The sequence below is a fragment of the Rhinolophus hipposideros genome (assembly GCF_964194185.1).
Source record: "Rhinolophus hipposideros genome assembly, chromosome: 22".
NCBI lineage: Eukaryota > Metazoa > Chordata > Mammalia > Chiroptera > Rhinolophidae > Rhinolophus > Rhinolophus hipposideros.
Genome location: NC_138068.1, coordinates 39,324,157 through 39,347,290, shown reverse-complemented (window position 1 = coordinate 39,347,290; position 23,134 = coordinate 39,324,157). Strand labels below are relative to the sequence as shown.

The window sequence follows — 23,134 nt, the reverse complement described above, 5'->3', positions numbered from 1 at the left end:
ATGAAGAGCTTTCGTTTACTCCTCCCACCGCCTTCCTGAAGCCTTTCCTCTCCTTCCTTTCCCTGCCCCCCACCCCACCCCTGCCAGCACCAGCAGGTACTGCGTTTGTACTCTTCTGAGAAACCTGGACATCTTCTTTTCTACCCATGAGCTGAGCCTTTACCTCTTTTGCAAAGGCTTTTAATGTGTTTTATTCCTCTACACCTGTCACTCTGAGAAAGGCATTTCTTGATACATAAGCAATGCCGCTCACAGACAGATGACATCACCTCCCCCAAACACAACTCCAACAATAGAGAACAGAAGCCCTCCATCACTGCTGGCCCAACATCCTGGAGCTGCTCACCATATCATGTCTGCCTCCATTCTTTCCCATCCCAAAGGTGATGACTGCACTCCTTCACACTGTATTTCCCATAACTTTGACTTATCTTTTCCACAGTTCTCCTAGGGAAAGAATATACAGGCAGAAACACACCTGAAAAGTCCCCTGCGATCTCACCTTTGAATTTCTTAGACACCTGCCCCAAATGTCTTTAAAGTCTCTGGATTGAAACTCAAAGAAAAAACATGGCATCCAGCTCTTCCTTAGCCATAAGCTGATAAAGTGGCAGTCACTGCCCAGAACGCAGCCGTCAGTTACCTGGCTCAGTGCAGTTCTTGCTGCTCCGGACTTGTGTGTCTTCTGAAGTCAGAGTGTCGTTCACCTGCATTAACTTCCTCCCCACTCTCCACTGTCTGTCTTCCCCTATGAGGTCCATGAAGTCAAGATCTGTGAAGAAAACATAATAACCACACATCACTAATAGCTGAGTTTTAGCCTCCACCAATCTGGGTGCCCAGTGTCTTAATCAGCCTCGCCAATACCCCCTTAGACCTTACCATTGTATAATATTTCACCCATCCTGCCTCTACTTGCTAGAGGGCTTCCTCTGGCTGCTGGATCCTACAGAGCCCTACCAGCCCTCAGCCAATGACTGGTAGGAAGTGGTATATAAATACCTCACTGCTCCAATGGGATGACTTTGAGGTGTGTATTCTAAACTGGATTCCGGAGTTTTCTTGACTGGGATTACACTCCAGTTGTCTACAGTGTAACTTACTTCATAAAACACACTTTTTTGGCTGCTATTTCCTGTCTTAATTCCCCGCTCCCAATAACATGCTGAGAAATGTTTAACAAACAACTTTCCAGGGGGAAAAGTCCTGGTTTGTAGCCATGGGCCAATTTCTGTGGTGTAAATAGTCCCCTCATGATCTGTTTCAAGCTACCAACATGGCCTCATTCAACATGCATTTGGGAAGAGATGGGCATAATTCAGTCCACTAAGTCGGTATGACTGGCTCCAGCGCAACAGCATCTATTCCCATACCAGTATTTCCTTGAACCACCTCCCAAATAAACCACCTGCAATTGAACACTTGCTCAGGATCTGCTTCTGGTGGGTTACCCAAGCTAAGACACCATTTTGACATCCAAGGACCTAGGCTTGCGAATGCCACATAACAAAATTTCCATAAACAAGAGATGAAGGCACGAACAAGCGGTCTCTAGCTAAGATGTCTGTGGAGGTGGAAATGTCAGGAGAAAGAAAAGAGACTGAAAGGTACAAGGCGGGGGGGGCGTGTAGAATGCAGTATGTTCTCTGTTAAGGACATGTTGAATTTGAAGTGTTTGTGGAGCATCGAAAGGGAGGTAAGCTGCCTGTGTAAACAAGGGGGGAAACGTCTCAGGGGACAAAGCTAAACAGAGAGCATCAGGAGAGTCATGCGCAAACAGGGAAGAGTTTGGATGGATGAGGTCTCCCAGAGAAGGAGGAGAGGGGACTAAAGAGAAGGGAATGGAATAAGAAATCATGGGAAACTCAACATTCCTATATAGAGCAAGTGGAGGAAAAATTCAGCAAAGGATCATGAAAGGAAGGAAAAGAGCAAGCAAAATGGTGTCATAGAAGGTGAGCAAAATAAACAAACAAACAAAAAAGAGTGGGTAATGGCCTTGACCACTATGAAAAAAATCAAGTAGGACAAAGGCAAAGAAATTACAGAAATGTACATCAGGGGGTCACTGGCAGGTGGAAACAGCAAGCAACGGTGGCTTTTTCTGGTGGCTTGGCACTAAAAGATATGGCATGAGGCGATGGCTCCCTTTTAAGCGTCTAGAGTTGCTATGGTCAGAAATGGATCTAAGAACAAGACAAGGACTTAATTCCTGGGCCCAGTGGCCTTCAGAAAATGTGGGAGGACGCATCCCATCCTGCCACCTCAAGATGACATTCTGAAATGGTCAATGAAACGCTGAGGGTCATCATACCCATTCTGAAAGTCATCATATCCATTCCCCTATTTCCATGGTGATTTACTTTCCCAAATGATTTCACCTTCATTATTGAATCTGGACTTTATGACACCACTTGAGAGAAAGAGGGAGCACAAACATTATCTTCTTTGTCCACTGCTGTTCCTCTAACACCTAATGACAGTTGGCTCAGAGTAGATGCTCAGTACTTATGTATCAAAATAAGTATTCCCACTTTGTGGATGAATAAAGTGAGACCCATGGAAGTTTCTGAAAATCACCATGCTTGCGGACATCTCACCTAAGCCAACAGGACACAAATAACATCAGCTGCTCATGCATTGAGGTCTTCCTCCCTCAGTCAAACAAAACTGGTTCCAGATGTAAAATTATCGATATATTTAATTAAAACTTAGGCATACTAGCCAGGACAATCCCCAGGTATTTTCTTTAAAAAAAAAGTGCATTATGGAGCCTAACTAGAATAAATGATAACTTTAGACTCTGAAATAGAAAACCTACACGCTAGCCACATATATCAGTTTATCCAAAATTGTGACAATAACACCAAAGATAATTCAAGGGTAAAGCAGGCATTTGTGTAGTCTGCTTAACCTGAATGGTTAATTCTTATGATTAAGACTGGGGACATAGACACAGACAATAATTTAGTGGTTACCAGAGGGTAAGGGGGTGGGGGGTGGGTGATGAGGGTAAGGGGGATCAAATATATGGTGATGGAAGGAGAACTGACTCTGGGTGGTGAACACACAATGGGATTTATAGATGATGTAATACGGAATTGTACACCTGAAATCTATGTAAATTTACTAACAATTGTCACCCCAATAAATTTAAAAAAAAAAAAAAAAGACTGGTGACAAGCAAAGAAAAAAATTTCCAAAACTTATGAAGAAACTCTAAGGTCAATGACCTTACAATCCAACAAGCAGCCCTAAAATGTGACTGTAATACCATGTTATCATAAATGATCTGAAAGTGTGGGCAAAGACATCTCATTTGCTTCAGGTCGGGTTTCTGCAGAAGCAGCTCAAGATAAGGAATCACGTACAGGTGGTTGATATGGAGGGGTGGGAGGTGTGATCCCAGACATAAGGAAGTGGGAAAGGGAAAGGGAGAGAATCAATAGACAGTGCATTTCAAGCCAGTTGTCAAAATGAATAAACTAGTGCTTGACCACTCTGGAGAGCTTTGGGGGCCACTACAGACATGTATCTGTCACACGAGGGGTGAGGGAACTTGGGTGTTTATCCACCTACTCTTGTTCTACCATTGGTTGGAGGCTGTTTCTCAGGGGACATTAATTCCCTGGCACTTCAAATCTGCCATGTGGGTCTCCAAGGGGGAATCTGGCTCCAGGAAAAAAGCCTTGGACAATGAGATACAGGTGCTAAAAGTTGAACAGTGCCAGTGTGCACTAAAGAGGAAAGAACAAAGTGATGTGGGCAGGGCACCAATGACATCTGTCAGCCTGCATGAGATCCAAAGAAGGAGTCGTGCTATGGACCAACAGATTGGCCATCCCGCTTTTCTCATAATCGGGGTCAAAGAAAAAGGCTTTGTGGCACTCCAATGCAAAGATTTACAAACTTCCCATGATTTCCAAAGTTCTTTCTTAGGCCAAGTTTCTATGGCTCTGCAATTGTGAGAGAAAACCTGATACTAATTAAAAGATGTAAAAATAAAGCCAGCTATTGTAGCAGAAAATTGAAGAATCTTTTTATACAATGATTCAATATTTTCAGGAATTAGAGAGTATTAAGGCAGCGCCTCTGGATTCCAAAACCTACAAACTTTTATCTCAACAAACATATATTTGACCACTGACTGCTAAGGCAGACATCAGAGTCTGAGAAAATGAGAATGATGAAAGCAAAGCATTGCATTCACTTATTTCCCACTGAGAACCGAGTTTGACAATATTATAACCCATTTCATTTGTCCTCACAAAACTCCTGGTGAGATAGGAAGAGACAGTTGGTTCTGGGGACAACTTAACTTTTGAGTAAATAAGTCAGAGAAGTGATTTGCCTAAAATCAGAGCCAATCCATGGCCACATCAACTATCATTGACTAGTTATCATGGCTTCCATTGATTGTCTATTAATGTGCAAAGAACTTTCCATTTGTCACCAAGTTCATCTTAACAAGAGTATTATTTTGAACTATTAGCTCCACTTGCTAATAAGAAAATTGAAACACAAAGACATTAGAAGACTTGACCAAGGTCACACAGTGAGCCAAGTGGGGCAGAATGGGATTTGAACCCAGGGCTGATGACTCCCAAGGCCACATTCTCAGCAGATCCCTGGAGAGGATGAAATTCATCTGGCTGCACCATTCAGCTATAGTAAGACAGAGCAACAGTGCAGCCTGCACCTTATACTAGTCAGGGGTGAAGGCAGTCTTACTGGACCTACTTCCAAGAAGGCTGTTTCCTCAGAAACAATTAGGAACAGCAGTGAAGCATCACCGCCATGAAAGCATCACAGACAAAAACGAAGAGTTCTAGAACACCACTGGATGCTCAACTCTGTGTGGATTTTCTAACGACTAAGCCTATCCTATTATTGATCATGACATGGAGGGTTATATTCTTAGATTGAGGGAGGAGGGGAGAGGGTGGGAAGTGGGGTAGGCAGAGAGGACTTGGAGGGTGCCCACACTTGGCGTTCTCACTGCTTTCCCATCACCATCTCCGGGCTTCCTTGGACCTCTCTGCTCTGGCAGACACTGCTCCACAAAGCTACACTTGGGCAATGTCAACAAAAACACTTGGCCCCTGTCCACTGCATTCTTGGCTCCTCATCTGCTCGGCCCTGGAAGTTGCATGTTGGCCTAATTAGTCAGGAGAGGAGGTGGGGGGCATGAAGAGGGAGGCAGCAGGCTCACATGTCACATGTCACACACTGGTGAGCAGAGGCCATGTGTACGACTGCAGGCTCCGAGAAGGGGGGCGGGCAGGAATGGGCTGTGGAGATAGCACAGGGTGCCTGCCGGAAAGGAAGAAGTTCTCAACCCGAGACTCAAGCCACATGCACTAAGGAAGGAAAGAAAGTGGAGGCCGGGTGCCAAGTTTCCATTACAGAGCTGTGTGCTCACCCTCTCCTGCTCATTCTCTCTCTCTCTCTCTCTCTCTCTCTCTCTCTCTCTCTCGCTCTCTCGCTCTCTCGCTCTCTCGCTCTCGCTCTCGCTCTCACTTGCTCTTCCTTCAATCCCCTTCTTCCTCCCTGTAGAGAGCCCAAGGATCTCTGACACCAAAAATGGATTTCCTTGGGCACCCCAGGTCCCAGCCTTCACCCTAAGACTAACACGCTTTCTCCTCTGTGCACGCTTGTCCCACAGGCCTCCCAAATACTGGTCCCAGGCCCAGGGGAGATGTGAGGCTGTCTGCTCTTTAAGGAGGGAATTAACTCCTTCACACCCGTGGACAGCCAGCCAATGGGTGGATCTGCTGCAGCGTCATCATTACCTGGCATGCCCCTCGCTTCTGTGTCAGCCTTCCTGCATCTCCCACTCCATGCTCTCAAGGGAATTTCAGCCATCTGACTGCTGCTGCTGATAGGGTTAAGTGGCTGATCTGGGACTCAAGCCCAGACCTGACTCCAAAGCCCAGGTATGCATGTCCCACCTTGTCTCAGAGCTCCAGGAACCCAGGGGTAGCAGTCCCATGGGATCAGCAGGCTCACTTTGAGAGGTCCTGTTAACCGTCCCCTGCCCGAGAACTGGAATACTGTATTTCTTCTTGAAAACTGGGATGTAGAGTGCCACCACTCTGAAACACTCAGAGGACCAGGGCAACAGCCCTCATTTGCCGATCAGGAAACTGAGTCTTCAATGCAAACATAGTTAATAGCAGAAGAGACAGAGCCAGTGGCGGCAGTGACTGACTTTTGCGCTGAGGCTGGCTCAGCCCTACTCACCAAGGCTATAAATACCAGGCCCTGCGGTTTACACAGCTGTCTCCACTCTGTGAGCCCCGGGTCTTCACCCTTGGGTCAGAGGTCAAGTTTGCATAAGCCCGCAGCCAAGGGACTGCCTTCTGCAGCCTCAGTGAACAGGGGCAAATCTGTCACTCTCCCAACAACCCCCTCACGAGCCCCCCCCCCCCAGTCTCCGGAAGGGGAACCTGGTGGTTCTCGCCCTCGGTGGGTGAAGGGTGGGAGGAAGGGAGGCGCTGGCCTTCTGCATGTGCATTTTGACGTGGACTTTCCTGCTGACACAAGAGCACCCCTCTGCATTGCTGTGGGTCCTTGAAAACTGGGACTGGGAGCTTCCCAAGCCCACTAGGAGAGGAAGAAGCCAGAGGCTAAATGGGCTATAAACGGTTCCCATTCCCTGCCTCAAAACTCCAGAAAGACAGAGAAGGGTAGATCCAGAGAACTCGCAGCTGCGGAGAGGTCACAGATCCCACTTAATTGTCTCCCCTTTCAGAGTACTGTTTACATGTCCTGTCCCCTGCGTGGGAGAATCTGAGACCCCAGGAGGCTCGGTCAAACTGTCCCTCTCATGCACTTCAAATCAGCTATGACAACCACGGTCAGGAGCTTATCCCAGTATCAAGGTACACACTTCCACTTCAAGAGGCGAAGCCTGTTGAAAGTTAAGGTTTTTTGGTCCCTCAGGTGGACCCCCTTTAAGAGTAAGACAGACAAGTAACCCTGAGCCACCTGCTCCGTTGAAGTGGGCACTTTTGTGGCTGCCCTATCCTGGTTAGAGTGGCCTATTAGCAGCAGAGGCATCTCCTGGGGACTGGTTAGAAATGCAGGTCTCAGGTCAGATGGAGCTGGAATCTGCACGGGGCACACTGGAGTGTCAGCTGCTGCTCGCAGGCCCCGAGGGGCAGTCCTCCTAGCAGGACACACAAAGGGAGGCTGAAGGTCCTAGGAAAATGGCCACTGTCCACTGTGCCGGTTGGAGGGCTATGGAGAAAGCAGGCACTCTGATGAGAAAGGGAGGATGGGGAACACACAGCAGCTGTGGGGTTCCAGGCTCTGCTGTGGGACCTGTGGTGTCACGCATCAGGGAGACTAGCCCCATCACCAGTCCCCATGCAAACCCACCTGTGGAGGGGAAACTCCCTATTCTCCACCCCCCATCCCTGCTGCTATTGCACCTTCCCTTCCCTCCTGACACTGACCCCTACAGAGCCCCCGGAGGCTGGGTGAGCCCCTGCAAGACTTTCCTTGGGAACAAGGGACTGCCCAAAACACACAGACCAAAAGCATGAGCCAAGAGTCTCAACTGGCCCCAAATGCAGATAGATTCTGCCATGGTTGTAGGGTAAAACAAGGCAGGTCCGGTTGTGAGACTCAGGCAAAGGTGGGGGAACCCAGATAGGCTCCCACTGCTTCCAGAGGGAAGCCCTTGCTCCAGGCAGCTTTCTCAGACCCTCTAGGAGCCCCTCATCATAGGTTCCCAGAGGAGCTACTTTTTCAGAGCACGTATCACAGACAGAATCACAGACTGACTGTCCTTATTCTACGGCTCCTCCCTAATCCCTACCAGGTTGTAAACTCCAGGAGGAGCCGGCCTGCTTGTGTTTTTCTCCTCACTGTGTTTCCCTGGCCTAAAACTCAGTGGATGCTCTCTATCCATGGTGTCATAGTGTTTCAGTAGAGCCACGACCTGGGGAGTAATCACGGGATCCTCAGGGTAAGAGGGTAGGATTGAAATCACTAAGGAAGTTCTCCAGGTGATTTCCTCATCCTTCAGGGCTCATGTCTCTTGACTAGGGGGTTAAGTTTAAATGATAGGCCTGGAATTTTAGGGGTAAATCTAAACCAGAATCCAAGTTGTTTCTGGGGTCCTGGATCAAAGTGTTTGCATTAAACCAGCCTTGCTACTCAAAGGGTGCCTGGACTGGCCGCATCATCATCACCTGAGCGCTTGTTAGAAATGCAGGATCCAGGGCCCACCGCGGACCCACTGCATGAGACTGCATTTTAACAGATGCTCAAGCGCCCACTACAGTCTGAGAAGCTCTGCTACACCGTACCTATGGATAGATTCCTAATTTGTTCACAGATGTTGTGTGCTTGATCTGTCTCTGAAGTCTGAAATGCAGGGACCCTTTAAGGGCTCGATGGACCGGAAAGGTCCCACATACGCACCTTTCAAAGATGGAGCTTCTGCACCCCCAGTGCTGCCTGGCCACCCTGAGACGCTGTCCTCCCATATCTGCCTCGCAGGCTCCCTTTGCAAATTCCTTTCAAAGGCCTGAGAAGATCAAGTCCCAGCCTGGTTTCAGAGCTCTCTCTTCTCAAAACAGCTGCATCTCTCCTCATTGCCCTGCTAAATAAAGCAAATGGGCTTATTCCAAGGACCCCAGAAACTGAGACCAAGTAACAGTCCCCTCCTCAGAGCCTGTCTACCTCAGGACGATCTAGAGACACGTCAGGGCCCCAGTCAGCCCCAGGACTTGGCGGTGCTTCTCTGGCTCCCTTTCCTCCGCCCTTCGCAGCACCTGCAAGGCTCTCCTGCAAACTCTTTGCCTCTTGATGTCCTTTCCCAGATTTCACAATCTGTAGTAGCTCAGAGCTCGGGCTCTTGGACATCTCTCCTGACTGGTTTTATCTGGAGGAAAGCAAGAGAACCCCTCCCCCCTCTTCTAGACTCTCTCTGTAATCAATCAATCAATCAATCAATCAATCTATCTATCTATCTATCTATCTATCTCTCTCTCTCCCTATCTCTCTCTCTCTCTCTCATACACACAATATGCAACATGAGATGTCTTCTCAAACTTTAATGTGCACGCCTATCATCTAGAGACCTTATTAAAATGCAGACTCTGATTAAGTAGGCCTGGAACGGGCTGTGAGATTCAGTATTTCCAACAAGGTCCCAGTAGATGCCCCTACTGCTGCTCCAAGCAGCATTCTGAGTAACAGGCTCCATTACACATTTTTCAACAAAGGCATGCATGAATGAAAGGTTCTCAGTCACCAGATACAAATGTGTGCCCCACTGGGTCTGTGTTTCAGAAAGGAAACTGCAAGAGTCCCAGGCAATGCCTTCTACAGTAGCTCCAAGCAATCCCAGAGTAGCCACGATGGAACACATGCCTCTGGAAGTAAAGAGGATGATGTTCTGACCAATTGTGGGCTCCTGCTAGTGGGGAAAAGAGGATGAAGGTGAGAGAGCCTTTCTTCTCTTCATGCAATTAATTCTGTAGACCTGCATTTAAAAAAACAGGCACCTGCTGGGTGGGTCTCACCGATTCAGTATTTAGCACATACTAAAATCATATGCCCATTGCACCTGACGATGGGGAGTGAAATGAACCTCATTTCTCGTCAGCAGGGGGCTTCGTATCAGAGGGCTTCGTATCAGCCAATATCCCACCTACTCGTATTATCCCGTATGTACAAAGACAGGAAGCCAATTAAGCTCAAAAACCTGTGTTGATAGCTGTGCAGTGGTTATTACAACAAAGTGGTTATTATTTTCAAAGGGTGATAAGGGTGGACAGAAGGCAGAAGTAGAGAGGAAAAGGAGGGCAGAAGGCAACAGGTGCACCCACAATCCAATGGGTGTAATGTGGATTGTGACTCCAAAACTGAAATTATCTTTCAGACAGGGGCTTCTAGTTTAAATGCAACTTGTCATACTCCCTGGGGCTTTTTCTTCAGCCATCTGGCCTGACATCCACCTGCCAAGGAACACTGGGAAATTAAATAGAAACACACTCCTTCTGAGCTCATGAAATGCTCCCCAAGATAATTTCCCACATTTTAAGAGGCAGAAACCCCCAAATACTACTATGTTCCACTTAGATCTGTGCCATCCAATAAACCTTTCTGCAGTGATGGGAATGTTCTAGAAGGGCTCTCTCCAATATGGTAGCCACCAGCCACACGTGGCTATTATTCATTTTAAATGTGGCTAGTCCAACTGCGAAAACTAATTTCTGATTTTATTTCATTTTAATTCATATAAATTTAAATAGCCACATGTGACTTGTAGCTAGACCAAGCCTTATGTCATAAGTAGGATGTCCCTGTTCCAAGGTCAAGAACTGAGACAGAACCGCAATTCTCTCAGCATACTACAGGGGCAAGGGGAGACGGGGGAAAAGGCAATAGTCTTGAGAAAGAGGTGATCACACATTCTGATGAGAAAAAGAAGAAGGTAGGCTTGCCTGATTTTTGTTTTCTTTTGGCTTCCTTCTTTAGGAAGAAAGAAAACAGACAATAGTACTAGTGGTGGAGAATAGAAAGGGTCATGGATACTATAACAAGAACCAGCCCCAAGCCCACTTAGAAAAAGAGGTATATCTTGCTCTGTGGCATAGAAACATCCTCCCAATCAGAATTTAAAACAAATCAAGTTAGTCAAGAAATCACGTGAGATCCACATGGGAAGGTAGCTGGACTTATAATCATAGGAAGTCACCATCTATTTAGCGACTTGGTATTCTAGTGCCAGATCTAGCTTTGGTCTGTTGGGAGTTAAAGCACTTTTTCTCAGATGCTGCATGTGAAAATAAAAATGCGTGAATAGTCTAAAGTTCCTTGAGATTCAATTTTAAGAGTTTTTTTGTTGTTTTTTTTTTGTTTGTTTTTTTTTTTTATCAACAGTCATCTAACCGAAAGCTGGTGGAGTCCCATGGGACATCCATCCACATCCTTCAAAGGATAGATGGGCTACATAACGTATTGAAGAGTGAGAAAAAATATTAGAACCTCCATATTTGTATCACATGCCCATTTAAAAATAAGAAAAAAACCTTGATATTTAAAACATGGCTTGACAGTAGCACCCACACTGAGTCCAGCATATCCCATAATTTATATACTAGAAAGGCACCTTCATTCACAGCAGGTGAGAGGCCTGAAGGAGAGTGCAGGATGAACAGGGAGCCCTTCCTAGTAGCTTACTTGCTTTCAGAGATTGCAACAAAGTGTACGTTACATGAGCTCAGTTAACAGATTTGCAGATACTTGAAACAGTAAAATCTTTACACTATTTTGAAATGAGACGGGGGCATGATCATGATCTGTATTGTATACCATAGATGTATATTGATTCTCTTTTGGAAAATAATTTTTTCTAAATTGTCGAACTTATAAAGATGAATCCTGCATTTCTCTTTTATAAAAAGAAAATTGTTACAAATATGCTAACCTTTTCTGAGAAGATATGTGGCCACCAGCTAAGTATGCACCTATCAGATACATTGAGCAAACACACAGACACACACACACAGACACACACACACACACACACACACACACACACACACACACACACACCCTGCAAGGTGACATTTTTAACAACCAGGTAAAAAAGTACCTACTTTCCTACAGAAATTTGTTCTATGAAGAGAGCATTTTGAAAACAAATATCAAGAAAGTGTGTTGCTCCCACCCCAAATGATAAAAATCAGTATCGGTAATGTCTAAAGCATTCATATTTTTCACTTTAAAATTTGGAAGCAGAATTATGTGATTTGATTAAAAACATTCCAAATAAAAAGTTTCACTGAGTCTGACCTATTTTCGGAAATATACAAATACAAGACCTTCTGAAAAGTTGCAAGTTTAATCAACTGAAGCCAGAAAAAAATGGGAAGATGTCAACAAAAGTCTTTGCATAACTTGTGTATAAAATTTAAAAATTAACATCTTGGTTTAGTAAATATAGCCTATAATGTTTTTCTTTCATTTGGACCTATGTATCTTGTTGAATTATCTATTTCAGGTAGGACATCAATTAAATTTTAATATTAAATTGAACCTTAAATTAAAATAAACAGACTTTCAAGCTGTATCTCAAAATACAGAACTGATATTTAAAAAAATAATTTAAGTATATTCGATCACATTGTCCTTACTACAATAGTATTCAAATATAACAATGTTAACAATTATAATATTTTAGTAAAATTTAAATGCTTTGTTCTATTAACAAACAGAATATTTTTAAATGGTTCAGTTCACTTTAATTTTTGGCTCCTAAATATAGTTTATTGATATTTATTTACTTACTTATTTTTTTTATTAGTTTCAGGTGCACAAGACAAAGTAATACTTGGACGTTTACTTACTTATTTTTTAATGAGAGGCATTTACTGCACTAGATCCCACTTTGCTCAGTTATCCAGTCACAGTAGATGTCACATGAGTGTACACTCCTGGCTTATCGGCCAGACCACACTGATTCCCCCAGCTTACTATCCCCACGAGGAATCGGAGCTGCCCTGCGTCCTCTTGAACTAGTGGGCCACCAGAGTCACCCCGGCATGTATTCACTCCAGCACACAGCATTCCAGACAAGACTGCTCCATTATTACTAGTTGATACATTATACACATTGTTACTTACTAAGTTGACCTGTCCTTGCTTTGGACCTTTGCGTTGCCACGATATGTTTGAGATCCCCATCCTATTACATAAGCAGTGGAACCAGGTAAACTATTTTGGGTTATTTCTTGGTATTTAAAAATCAGGTGTAGATCCAGGTTTGGTAATGTTGCAGTCCCTCTTTTAAACAGAAAAATGTACAAATACAAAATTAGATAGAAGGCTATATTTTTGTATTCACATAGAACATATGTGTATACATAACATATATTAGACTGTTAATTGTACATAATTTGTAAATAAATTTACATTCATAAGAACAGTCTGGAGTTCACTGCTTCAGATGATACGTTCCATTCCACCTATACATGTATGTTCCCTGTTTCCTCTAGTAGACTGTAAGCTACCTGATGACAGCATTTTTTCTTAATGGCTCCCAGTACTTGCACAGAAGAGGGATTCAATAAATCTCCTTAGGAAATTAACTTGTTTAACTACACTGGAGTTTGGTGCCCCTTACTCTCTCCCAGCATCCCTTCTCCCTTAATTTGAATCATTCTCAGATTTTTATTTGGGAAATGACCCCTCCTCACACCCAGTCTACCTGGTCTGGGTAGAGCTCCACTCACTTACTAAATGCCTAGCCAATCAAAGCCCCACATCTTGCAGTCCATAATAATTGGTTCTGAGATGCACTCGTAACTGAGCCAAGCCAATCAAAGCAGAGCTCCCAAAGGTGAGCAGAGCCAAACCAAGAGGCAAAGAGAATCCAGGTCCTCAGGACATCACATTTTAGCCCTTGAGTGCCTGAGGCCAGATAATCATGATTTTTCATTACATATTATAACCTATTCACATTTTAGCCCAAGCCAGATAAAGCTGGCTTTTTTCTAAAAGAAACTGTGAGACTCCTTGCTGACACATGCTTCCACCTTTTAGTCCATCCCATGGAAAATCTGGTAGAATCCAAAACAGAAGCCCAGTAAAGCTCTTCCCCAAATCTCCCTTCCTTCACCCTCACTATGTCCATCGGGCACCCTGCTGAGCAGAGAGCTCTTTTCTCTGCATAAATGTCCCCTATCCTGCCATGAACATGAGTCTCCCAAATGCCTTTTATCAATCAAAGCAATAAGCTATCATTGCACCAAAAACATTGTGTGAGAATTAAGATGGCTAGGGCAGAAGGGGTTCAAGTAGAAGCTGCAAAGGGTGAAACTTGGCCCCTGAGGGTGGAGATAGTCTATGTACAGCCCCCCAAATATCCTGCTAGCCTGGGCCATCTGACAGCCAGAGACTGGCCCAGTTACACAAACAAAAACCTCAAATGTCACTGAGAAACTGCAGTAATGCTTTAGATTACAATGCAGTGTTTGCAATGTTGGAAAGTGTCCTGGTTTGCGTTTCCCAAAAGCAGAGCCTGAGACAAAGACCCAGGTGCAAATAGTTTATTCTGAATGAGATGCCAGGAAGGAGGAGGAAGAGTAGAAAGCAAGAGAGGGAATGCAAAACATTATGGAGGCTGCTGTTGGCAACTAGGGCATAATCCCACCAGAAGTTCAGAGATGCATTTGGGATGCCTCCCAAAATTGTCCACCTGAAGGATGAGGGCTGTGGCTCCCAGCCCCCGCTAGTAGAGGGCTGCCCCCAAAACATGAGCTCCCCCAAATTGCAGGCTGCACTTTTGAGTCAGTCAAGGTAGCCCCCATCTACCGGCGGAGAATCTGAGCCTGCAAGCAGAAAGACATGGCCTCTGCTTGAGGTGGCACCATCACTGCAATAGAAGTCTGCATTCACACAAAACTGCCCACTGTACTGTGGCTGGAACCTCAAGAGGGCTGACGGGCTGTCTTGAGGGACACCTAATGATGCCAGCCACCAAAGGTAACCTTGGCCTCATGTTGGAAACAATGTCTCTTGAAGTAAGTAAGAAGATGTGATTGGTGCAGAGCCATGGACACATAGATTCTCTAATGTTTTCCTTTATTCCTCTTCTCTCACCACTGAACTTGACACTACAGCTAAAATATCTTCTGAATGCTTCACAGTGAGAAGGACAAAACTGAAGAGAGGACAGCAGTGTGGTTGTCATTTAAGCACAAAGCTACTTCATTCTCACTTTTTCCTACTCTTTGGCCCACTACTTGTACCTTTCCAAGTTGGAAACTGAAGCCAGCCATAGGAGAGTAACCAGGTTGAGTGGAAAGAAAGATAGGATCCATGCCTTCTCGGGTTTCAGTCGCAAGTCACAGATCCCCAGCAGGAAAGAGAAGACAGGGAGAGAGTACAGGAATGGCCAGCCTGGGATAGGCTGACGCATGCAGGCCTTTTCAGGCTACCACCTGCTACATGAGCAATGGCAGCTTTGCTTCTCATATTTCATCCACAAAGCAACATCCACAAAGCAACAACTCCCTTGATCTTATCCCCAGTGAAGCCCTCCAAGTGTATTGCTATAGAGATTTGGGATTTGCCTAAGGAATCAGGCTTTATTTATTTTCTAGAGTCCTGAGAAGAGCAGACTGCCAATAACTACCACCTTGAAAGCACTTGCTGAAAACCATAATCAATATTCAGGGTTTAGGATCTGCTGTGTGCCTCTAGCCAAGGGCTCCTCAACCCATTCTGTGCAGTTTTCTCCTTGCATGCCTATCTTTTCCCTTCCCTTCAGCCCTCACTTTCTCTCCCAAAGCCACATGAGGCCCGTTAGGAACACTCAGAGAGACCCCATCCATCACAGCCACCACCAGCCAAGGTGAGTAAGTCCTTTGACAGGGAGCCAGAAAGAAAAAAGTGAAAGGCCTCTTCCATTGTTTCTAACAGTGAAGGCAGTAGGAAACAAGGAAGAGGTCAAGAAAAGGACACAGATACACACACAGGCTGAGAAGGGGTGATGGAGCAAGGGATTCTCGGAACAAAGAAGCATAGCCACCTCTTCTGGAATCACATACAAGTTACTCCATGGCAGAATGATATGTGGGCCGTGAAAGGGTAGATGGGTCACAGACACAGTAGGTGGGGTTAGTAAATGTCCTTCGTAGTAGATATCATGACATTGTAATTCTTTTCTCAATTACACTTCCAGTATTGTCCACTGTGTAACAGCAGGAAGTTATGCAGAAAGGGTGGGTAGCTTGGCCTCAACTGCAGAGTGGGGCACCCATAATTTTAACATGGGAAGGATTGGTTCAGAAGTAGCAACTGGCCCCATCCAGGTCAATGAGATGTGAGTAGAGGATTGCTTGCTCCTTCTGAGAAGGAAAGCCTCTCTCCAGAGAGAGCTGATGTTGTATTTCTCTCTCCTATGTGAAGAGGTGATGCCTGGCACCTCTGCAGCCATTATGCCACTGTGGGGGGAAGGTGGCCTTGGGCTGAACTCACATAAGGGAGGAAAAAGAATGAACAAGAGTGGGTCCCTGATCACATTGCTGGCCCACTGATCACACCAGCCTGCCTGCAGAAACACCCTCCAATAAATTCCCCAGTGCCTTAGGCATTTTGACTTGTTTTCTATTTTTGATAGCATGAAGTACCATGACTGATGTATCAGATTAAACCTTTTAATAAGATAAAAATACTGTAATGAGAAACATCAGACTTTGATTCAAATTATTGCTCTGCAACTTTCTAACCTATTGACCTTACTGCTGCATGAACCTCTTCCTAAAGCTGGCCCTACACACGTGTGAGCAGTGCTACATATTAGCCTACCCTGACCCAAACAAAGGCAATGAAAGCTCATCACAAAGTCTCCGTACCCCTGCTCAGGGATCCGTATCAGCTCAGATCACTATTCATCTATAGCATGAGTGATGGCTCCTGTCATTCTTACTCCTTCTATTGTCCCCCATCATGGCAGCCTAATAGCCAGCTCTAGTGCCCCTCAGCTCAAAACAGCAGTAAGCAAAGAACATAGGAAAAGAGGAGTCCCTGAAATAAATTCCCATCTCTCCAAGGGGATTCCTTGCCTCAGAAAAGTTTAGTGAAGCAAGGAAAGGCACTGGGAACCGTGTCATCTGTTTTACGAGGAGCCTGAAGCATGTGATGAGCCTCGGGAGGAGTTGGAGGCTTCTGAGGTGTTATGATGGCCTTTCCTTGCCATCTCCTGCTTTCAGGGCCACCTTGATGTGGTTTCCAATTAGAAACACATTGCATCAGTGACTCGAGCTCATCCCATCTTCTCCAAGACAGGCATGAGCTGTCATTATTGCCAGATGATAAACAGGAAGTCACTGAGTAAGAGGAGCATGTCTGTCCGTGTCAGAGGCAGTCCCCTAACTCAGGAGGGCAGAGCTCCACTGACTGTCCTACATGACAAGTGAGCCTACGGTGGTGACGCTCCACAGGCCTTCTCGAAAGGGCTGCAGAGGACAGCACTCTCGAGCTTCAGTCTTTTATGAGAAGCAGTAAACCAGAAAACTCTCATCTACAGTAGCAAATGTAAAAGCTCTCTTCACAAATGCATGCAGAGGATGTTCAGGTTGTGAAATGAGAAATTTTATTTCTGGTTATTTTTGTCTTTGATTCAGGTCTAAACTTTACAATGACTGCTTTTGCTATTACTATTATTCCTAAATACAATACAGACATATTTTTAGCACTATAATAATTCGATCCTCTGTGAGCAGTATGTGCCAGGCACTGTTCAGAGGTATGTGTGTACTTGTATTCATAATATTTGACATCCTGCACCTCATGCCAGGCATTATTTGGGGCACCTGTGTTCCATCTCAATAAATACTTCACTTAATCTTACAACAGCCTTGTGAGGTGTATGTTATCCCAATTTCCCAAATGAAAAACCAATAGCTCAGAATCTAGGCCAGCCATTTACCAAAGGTTCCTAGCTATGTGTCTAGTCCCTGCCTTGGAGTAACCTGCAGGCAGAGGCCTGTCCCAGCAGAATAAAGGTGATCTCCTCAGGTACCCAGGCTTTTTAGCAGCAGAGCCTGGCCTGGCACTCCACCTTCTAGCTCCTACTCCAGGAATCTTTCCCTTACCTTTACCTGCCTTAAATTCACCTGGATTCTCACCTCAGCTGCACGAAGATGCTGTTTTGCCTAATCTTCCCTCCATGTTTCTATCTGAGGTATGGGCAGGATAGGGCTGGTTTTTAAAAGGAAAATATGATGGGGGAATCATGAAGAGATTTTACCAGGGCAAAAAAAAAAATTGTTTTTAATGTTGCCAGTCAAGCCAAATATTAATAGTGGAAACTACATGGTGGGGATGTGAGTGTCCACTGTACAGTTCTTTCCGTGTTTCTACACAGTTGGGTATTTTCATATAAAATGCTGGGGGGAAATAATGTTGCAGAAGGCCCCAGCAGTACAGGAATGTTAATAACACCCTCCTTATAGTATATGACAGTGGCATAAAGAAAGATTATTGCAATGTGGCCAAGATCCATGTGTAAAAGGAACGCCTCCAGATGGGATGCCCCATGGCCAACGTGTGCTCAGAGCACCTCTGCTGGTTCCAGCACACGACAGGGCGCTGCCACTCACCAGTGCTCTGCTTCCAAGACCGTATCTACTATGCCTGAAAGGTTAGGGACCTGCACGGTCACCACCAGAGTGACCAGGACACGACACAGTGGACAAGTGCATTACAAACACCCGTAGCTGAAAGGAGAATCTTTTGGCAGTGTCCAACAGATGGAAGCAGTTCCTTCCAGAACCAACACTCATTCATGACAGAGCCTTCACTACTGAGACATCGTGTGTTGGACACAAGATATCCCATGGCCTCCTTGTCTCTCAAGCTGCACACTTGTTTCATTTCCTCTTCCAGAACCACAGTCTGACATATCTTCTCATAAGAGGGGTTGGAGGGCATCCCGTCAGTAGCAAAACCAAATCAGCAAAATGTCCTCTCCTGGGAGACACATGAAATCACTTGGCTCAGAGGCAAAATATCTTTGAGCAGCACTATTTCCAGTCCCTCCTTCCGGGTATCACTATTAGCGGAAAACGTACCTAACTCTAATTATGAAAGAGGCCTTATCCCTGCACTAATGTTAAAATGAGAATCTTCTGATGAAATGGCACATTTATTTGGTGAATTTATTGGCAGGACGAAACAGAACCTCAACATGAGTGTCCCATAATCCACTCTGATTTCTGAAGACATAGACTCTGTCGAGCGTTCCATCTCTTGTGCTTTTTCACCCTATGCAGGCTCCCTTGAAAAAGGCTCCAGCTTATTCTCTTCTGGAGATTTCTGGAAAGCTCATATTGAGTAGGAAAGTGTTCACTCTTACACCTTCCTTATCATTACTATTTCTCTGTGAATACAATTATTAGTTCAAAAGAAGCCTAGTAACTAAAGACATTTGCTTTTGCCTAGTTCCCTGGAGAAATATCAAACATGGCTTTTACAGAAAGCCCTCGCTTCTCCGTGCCCTCCCCCAAACTCTGAAATGGGTGAGAAGAGCTCACAGTGTGGGAAGCAGCCAGTCTAGAGATGTGGATGACAGCCGGTAGGAACAGATGGGAAGGGGCACCAACCTCCAGGAGCTTGCAGCTGGGCCTCCCAAACTGGTGAACATTTGCCCCCATTGTTTCAATGAAAACAGGTAAAATAGTTTAGGAACAACATTAAAAATAGGGACCTACCAAAGTTGAGATGCTGAAGAATGCAGAGGTTGACAAGGGCTCATGGTCCCAGGGCTTGGAGACTCTTCCAGCAAAGGGGAAAGATCTGTCTCACAGTGGAAACGCAAGCCATCGCCAGGGGCATTTTTATTTTTTAATGGACACTGATACTTCCCAGTTCTTACAGAAAGCAGCTCTCTCCACAAAGCCACATAACTTGGACTTCTCAACTCCCCCACAGTACCCAACAAAAGGCAGGAAACAGAATGGGTATTCAATGAATAATTCCTAGAGGTGGACTAAAGTAAAAAGACACTTCCCAAGATCACCTTCAACCCAGTTCTCCTTGGAGGTGAGATTGTGGGCCAAGGTTTGTGCTTTGACATTGAGTCTTTTGGGAAATAAAAGATGCTCTCCTGGCCTCCAGCTGGGCCATAAGGATGTGAGGAATCCTGGCACACCAGCTCAGCCAGGCTCCTACTATTAAGCCCTTTTGCCAACCAGGAATTTACAGCTTGTTCCTCTGGGCAGCAGCAGTCCCCAAGTCAATCTTCCAAGAGGAGGATCGATTGAGGAAACTGTTGTTCAGGCTCAGATTGTAAATTTTTTTAAACAGACCTGTCCGTGGTTATAGATGGCTGTGGGTGGCTCATGGGGACAGGAGAAAGTACCAAATCCAGCTCTCAGTCTCACTTTATGTGACTCTGTGCCTCCTTCCAGGATTTCTCTTTAAAAACTTATTTTTGCAAATGGTTTTTAAAAAGACCCAAATGAACTTTTTTTCAAGTTGGGTTTGAGCCATGGTACCAGATGAGTCATCAGAAGTCCAAACCTAGGAATCATTTTGTGGAAGAATATAATTTTGGAACCAGGAAGGTCCTTCAAGAGTGTACAGCACAGTGCAGTCCAAAAGAAACACATTGTGAGTCACGTATGCAATTTCACATTTTCTCACAGACACATTAAAAAAGTAAAACACAACAGGTGAAATTAATTTTAACTTATTTTACTTAACCCAATATATCCAAATAGTATTATCATTTAACCATGTAATAAATATAAAAACTACTTTATCACCTGTATTGAGATATAACTTACATACTATAAAATGCACCCCTTTAAAGTGTACAATTAAATGATTTTTAATATGTTGACAGAGTTGTGCAGCCATTGTCATAACCTAATTTTAGAATATTTTCATCACCCTGAAAGACCCCTTGAACCCATTAGCAGTTACTCTCCGTTACCCTCTTGCCCAGCCCTAGGCAATCACTAATCTATTTGTTGGTCTTCATAGATCTGCCTTTTCTGGACACTTCATATAAATGGAATCATATAGCATGCAGTCTTTGGTGACTGGCTTCCTGACTTAGCACATTCTCAAGGGTCAACCATGTTGTTGCACACATCAGTACTTCATTCCTTTCAATTGCTGAATAATAAATATTCCAGTGTGTGGATAAAAGTTATTAATAAACTAGTTCATATTCCTTTTTTATACTAAGTCCTCAAAGTCCACTAAATTTTACACATCTCAAATGGATGAGCCACATTTCATTGCTCAGTGGCCACATGTGGCTCATGGCTCCAATTCAATATTAGTGCAGATCTAGTCATACCCCTTTAAAAAACTAAATAAAGCCCTAGAGGGACAATTACTGGCCCAAGGTCACATGCCAGTCACTGGCTAGACCTGAGCTCAAACCCAAGGGTTTCCAGGCCCATCTGATGGAACCATGTTTCATCGTATCCACACTTTGGGCCACATAGAGAGGATAAAGACGAAAACCCAGCAGGCTAAACAGACATCTGTGAAGTCCACTCCTCTCTCTCACAAACACTCCAAATCTGGTCAGCCATAATTCTGTTTTGAACCAGGGGACAGATCCAGTGAGACAAGGGTTGGGGCACCCGGCTACAATCACCCTAAAGAAAGCATGGCTCCACCCTGCAGACAAGCTGATTCTCAATAGTGGCAGCAGCCGAAAGGCAACAAAGGTTACACTGATGGGTCACCAGGAACAGGCCACTCAGTTTCCACAAGACCCCCTGACAGAGGAACAATGCATACATCCCCCACTTTATGGGCTGCTCAGTAAGAGATGCAGACACCCTTGGGAAGGCGAGGCCTGGTGGGTTAATGAAAGTCGATGAGCATCCACCCCTTGCAAACAACGTTCCCCTGTGGAGCCCCACCCAGTGAATCAAAGGTATTTACTACTTATGAAAAGGGGCAAATGCACCCTTTCTTCTGTATATAGATAGTAGTAAAAACAACAACAACAACAATGATAATAATAACAGCAAACACTTTTTTTTTTTTTTTTTGAGAGTCCACTGGCCCATGTGGGAATCGAACCGGCAGCCTTCGGAGTTAGGAGCGTGGAGCTCTAACCACCTGAGCCACCGGGCCAGCCCTACAGCAAACACTTCTATGGCAACTATTATGCACCAGATACTGTTCTAAGTGGTTCACATATGGTAGCTTTAATTCTTACAACCCAGTGTCGGAGATATCATCATTATTATTATCTGCATTTAAAAATGAAGAGTTTGGCACAGATAGGTTAATAAACTTATTCCACGTCACAGAGCTAGGACACAGCACAGCAATCATTTGAACCCAGGCAGTCTGCTCCAGGGTCGACTCTCCTGACCATCATACTGCCCTTGAGAAGCCTGGGTCATCCATGGAGCCCAGGTCCCTCCTTGTGGAGTCTCCTCCTCCTTGATGGACCCAAAACCTCCCCGCCCGTGCAGCACAGTATCCAGAATTGCGCCTTCCAGCTCCAGAGAACATTTGTGGCCACCCCTGCCTAGATTTCTCATGCTAGAAGCATGAGTCAGGAAGATTAAAAAAAAAATGTCTTCCTTTTTCTTATGACTTATTATTGCTTGTCATCACGCTTGTTGCACGAGCCACAAGGGTCTGGATTTATGAAACTGGAATGAAAGCTGCTGAGTTCGTTGCTGAGAAATGACAGACTCCACACTGCTTGGATCACTGCTTTTGTCCCCAAACCATGCCCTCCACCCCCACCCAGCTGCCTGAAATGCTTTCTCAGAATCCTAGCTTAAGACAGCAAGCAGCCCAGTGAGTATAGGAAAGGCAGTTACCCCGTAGGTGAACTTGCTCCCCAAGCCTTTACTCGCTGGAGATGAAGTGGGGTTCCTATGACCTGTTTGGGGCCTCTGGGGTGACTGCCCAAAGGCAGCCCAGTGCTGGTGTCCAGCTGGGAGTGGAGGCATGGCAGGCTGCCGGGCATGTCATTCTGTAAGCGGGGCACACTGCGGAAGCAAAGGCCAGAGGTCACAAGCTGGCTGGAGACTGGTATAAATATGCTTAGTTTGGTTCATATGGTGTTGTAAAAGTCCCTCAATTTCATATAAAAAGCCAGTTTTCCAGCTTCTCTTGAAAAACCAGAAGACCTGGCAAAATGGGCCTGCGTTCCTGCAGTGTGCACACTTAGGAGAGCACCTATTCCCCTGCACGAGGGAAGCCCCCTGGCCTTCCCCAGCCCCCACCGCTTCCTAGTGTCTCTCACCAGGCCCCCTGCCATAGACATGGAACACACATGTTCCTGGCCGTGTGAGGACAGTGAGTGAGGCACGCTGTATCAAGCAGCACATTGTTTCCTGTGAAGCCACAGTCCTACCATACTTGGAGCTGTGGTCAACCTATAGCCTCCTTTCCTGTGACACCTCTCCCTACACCCGACTCCCTTTTCTTCTTTGCCCTCCTACTTCTGGGCTGCCCTTGCTCGCATTTAATTCTGGAATGTCACATCTTGTGTTTTTCTCACATGTGAATGCCTCAGTTCCCCATCTATTCCAGAAGCTCTCTGAGGAAAGGAACATTTAATATACTTCTCTTGGCTCCTTTTCCTGTCAGACTGGGTTGGGCACACAGCAGG

At 45.2% G+C, this 23,134-nt stretch overlaps 1 protein-coding gene across 1 annotated transcript in view; it reads right to left on the bottom strand.

The window, feature by feature from the left end:
- SLC24A3 (solute carrier family 24 member 3) overlaps positions 1-23,134 on the bottom strand; it is a 525,043-nt gene that overhangs the window by 452,588 nt on the left and 49,321 nt on the right. The window contains exon 2 of the mRNA XM_081033618.1: positions 644-772. Coding sequence (XP_080889744.1) covers positions 644-772 — 129 coding nt within the window. The remainder of the gene's footprint in view (positions 1-643; positions 773-23,134) is intronic.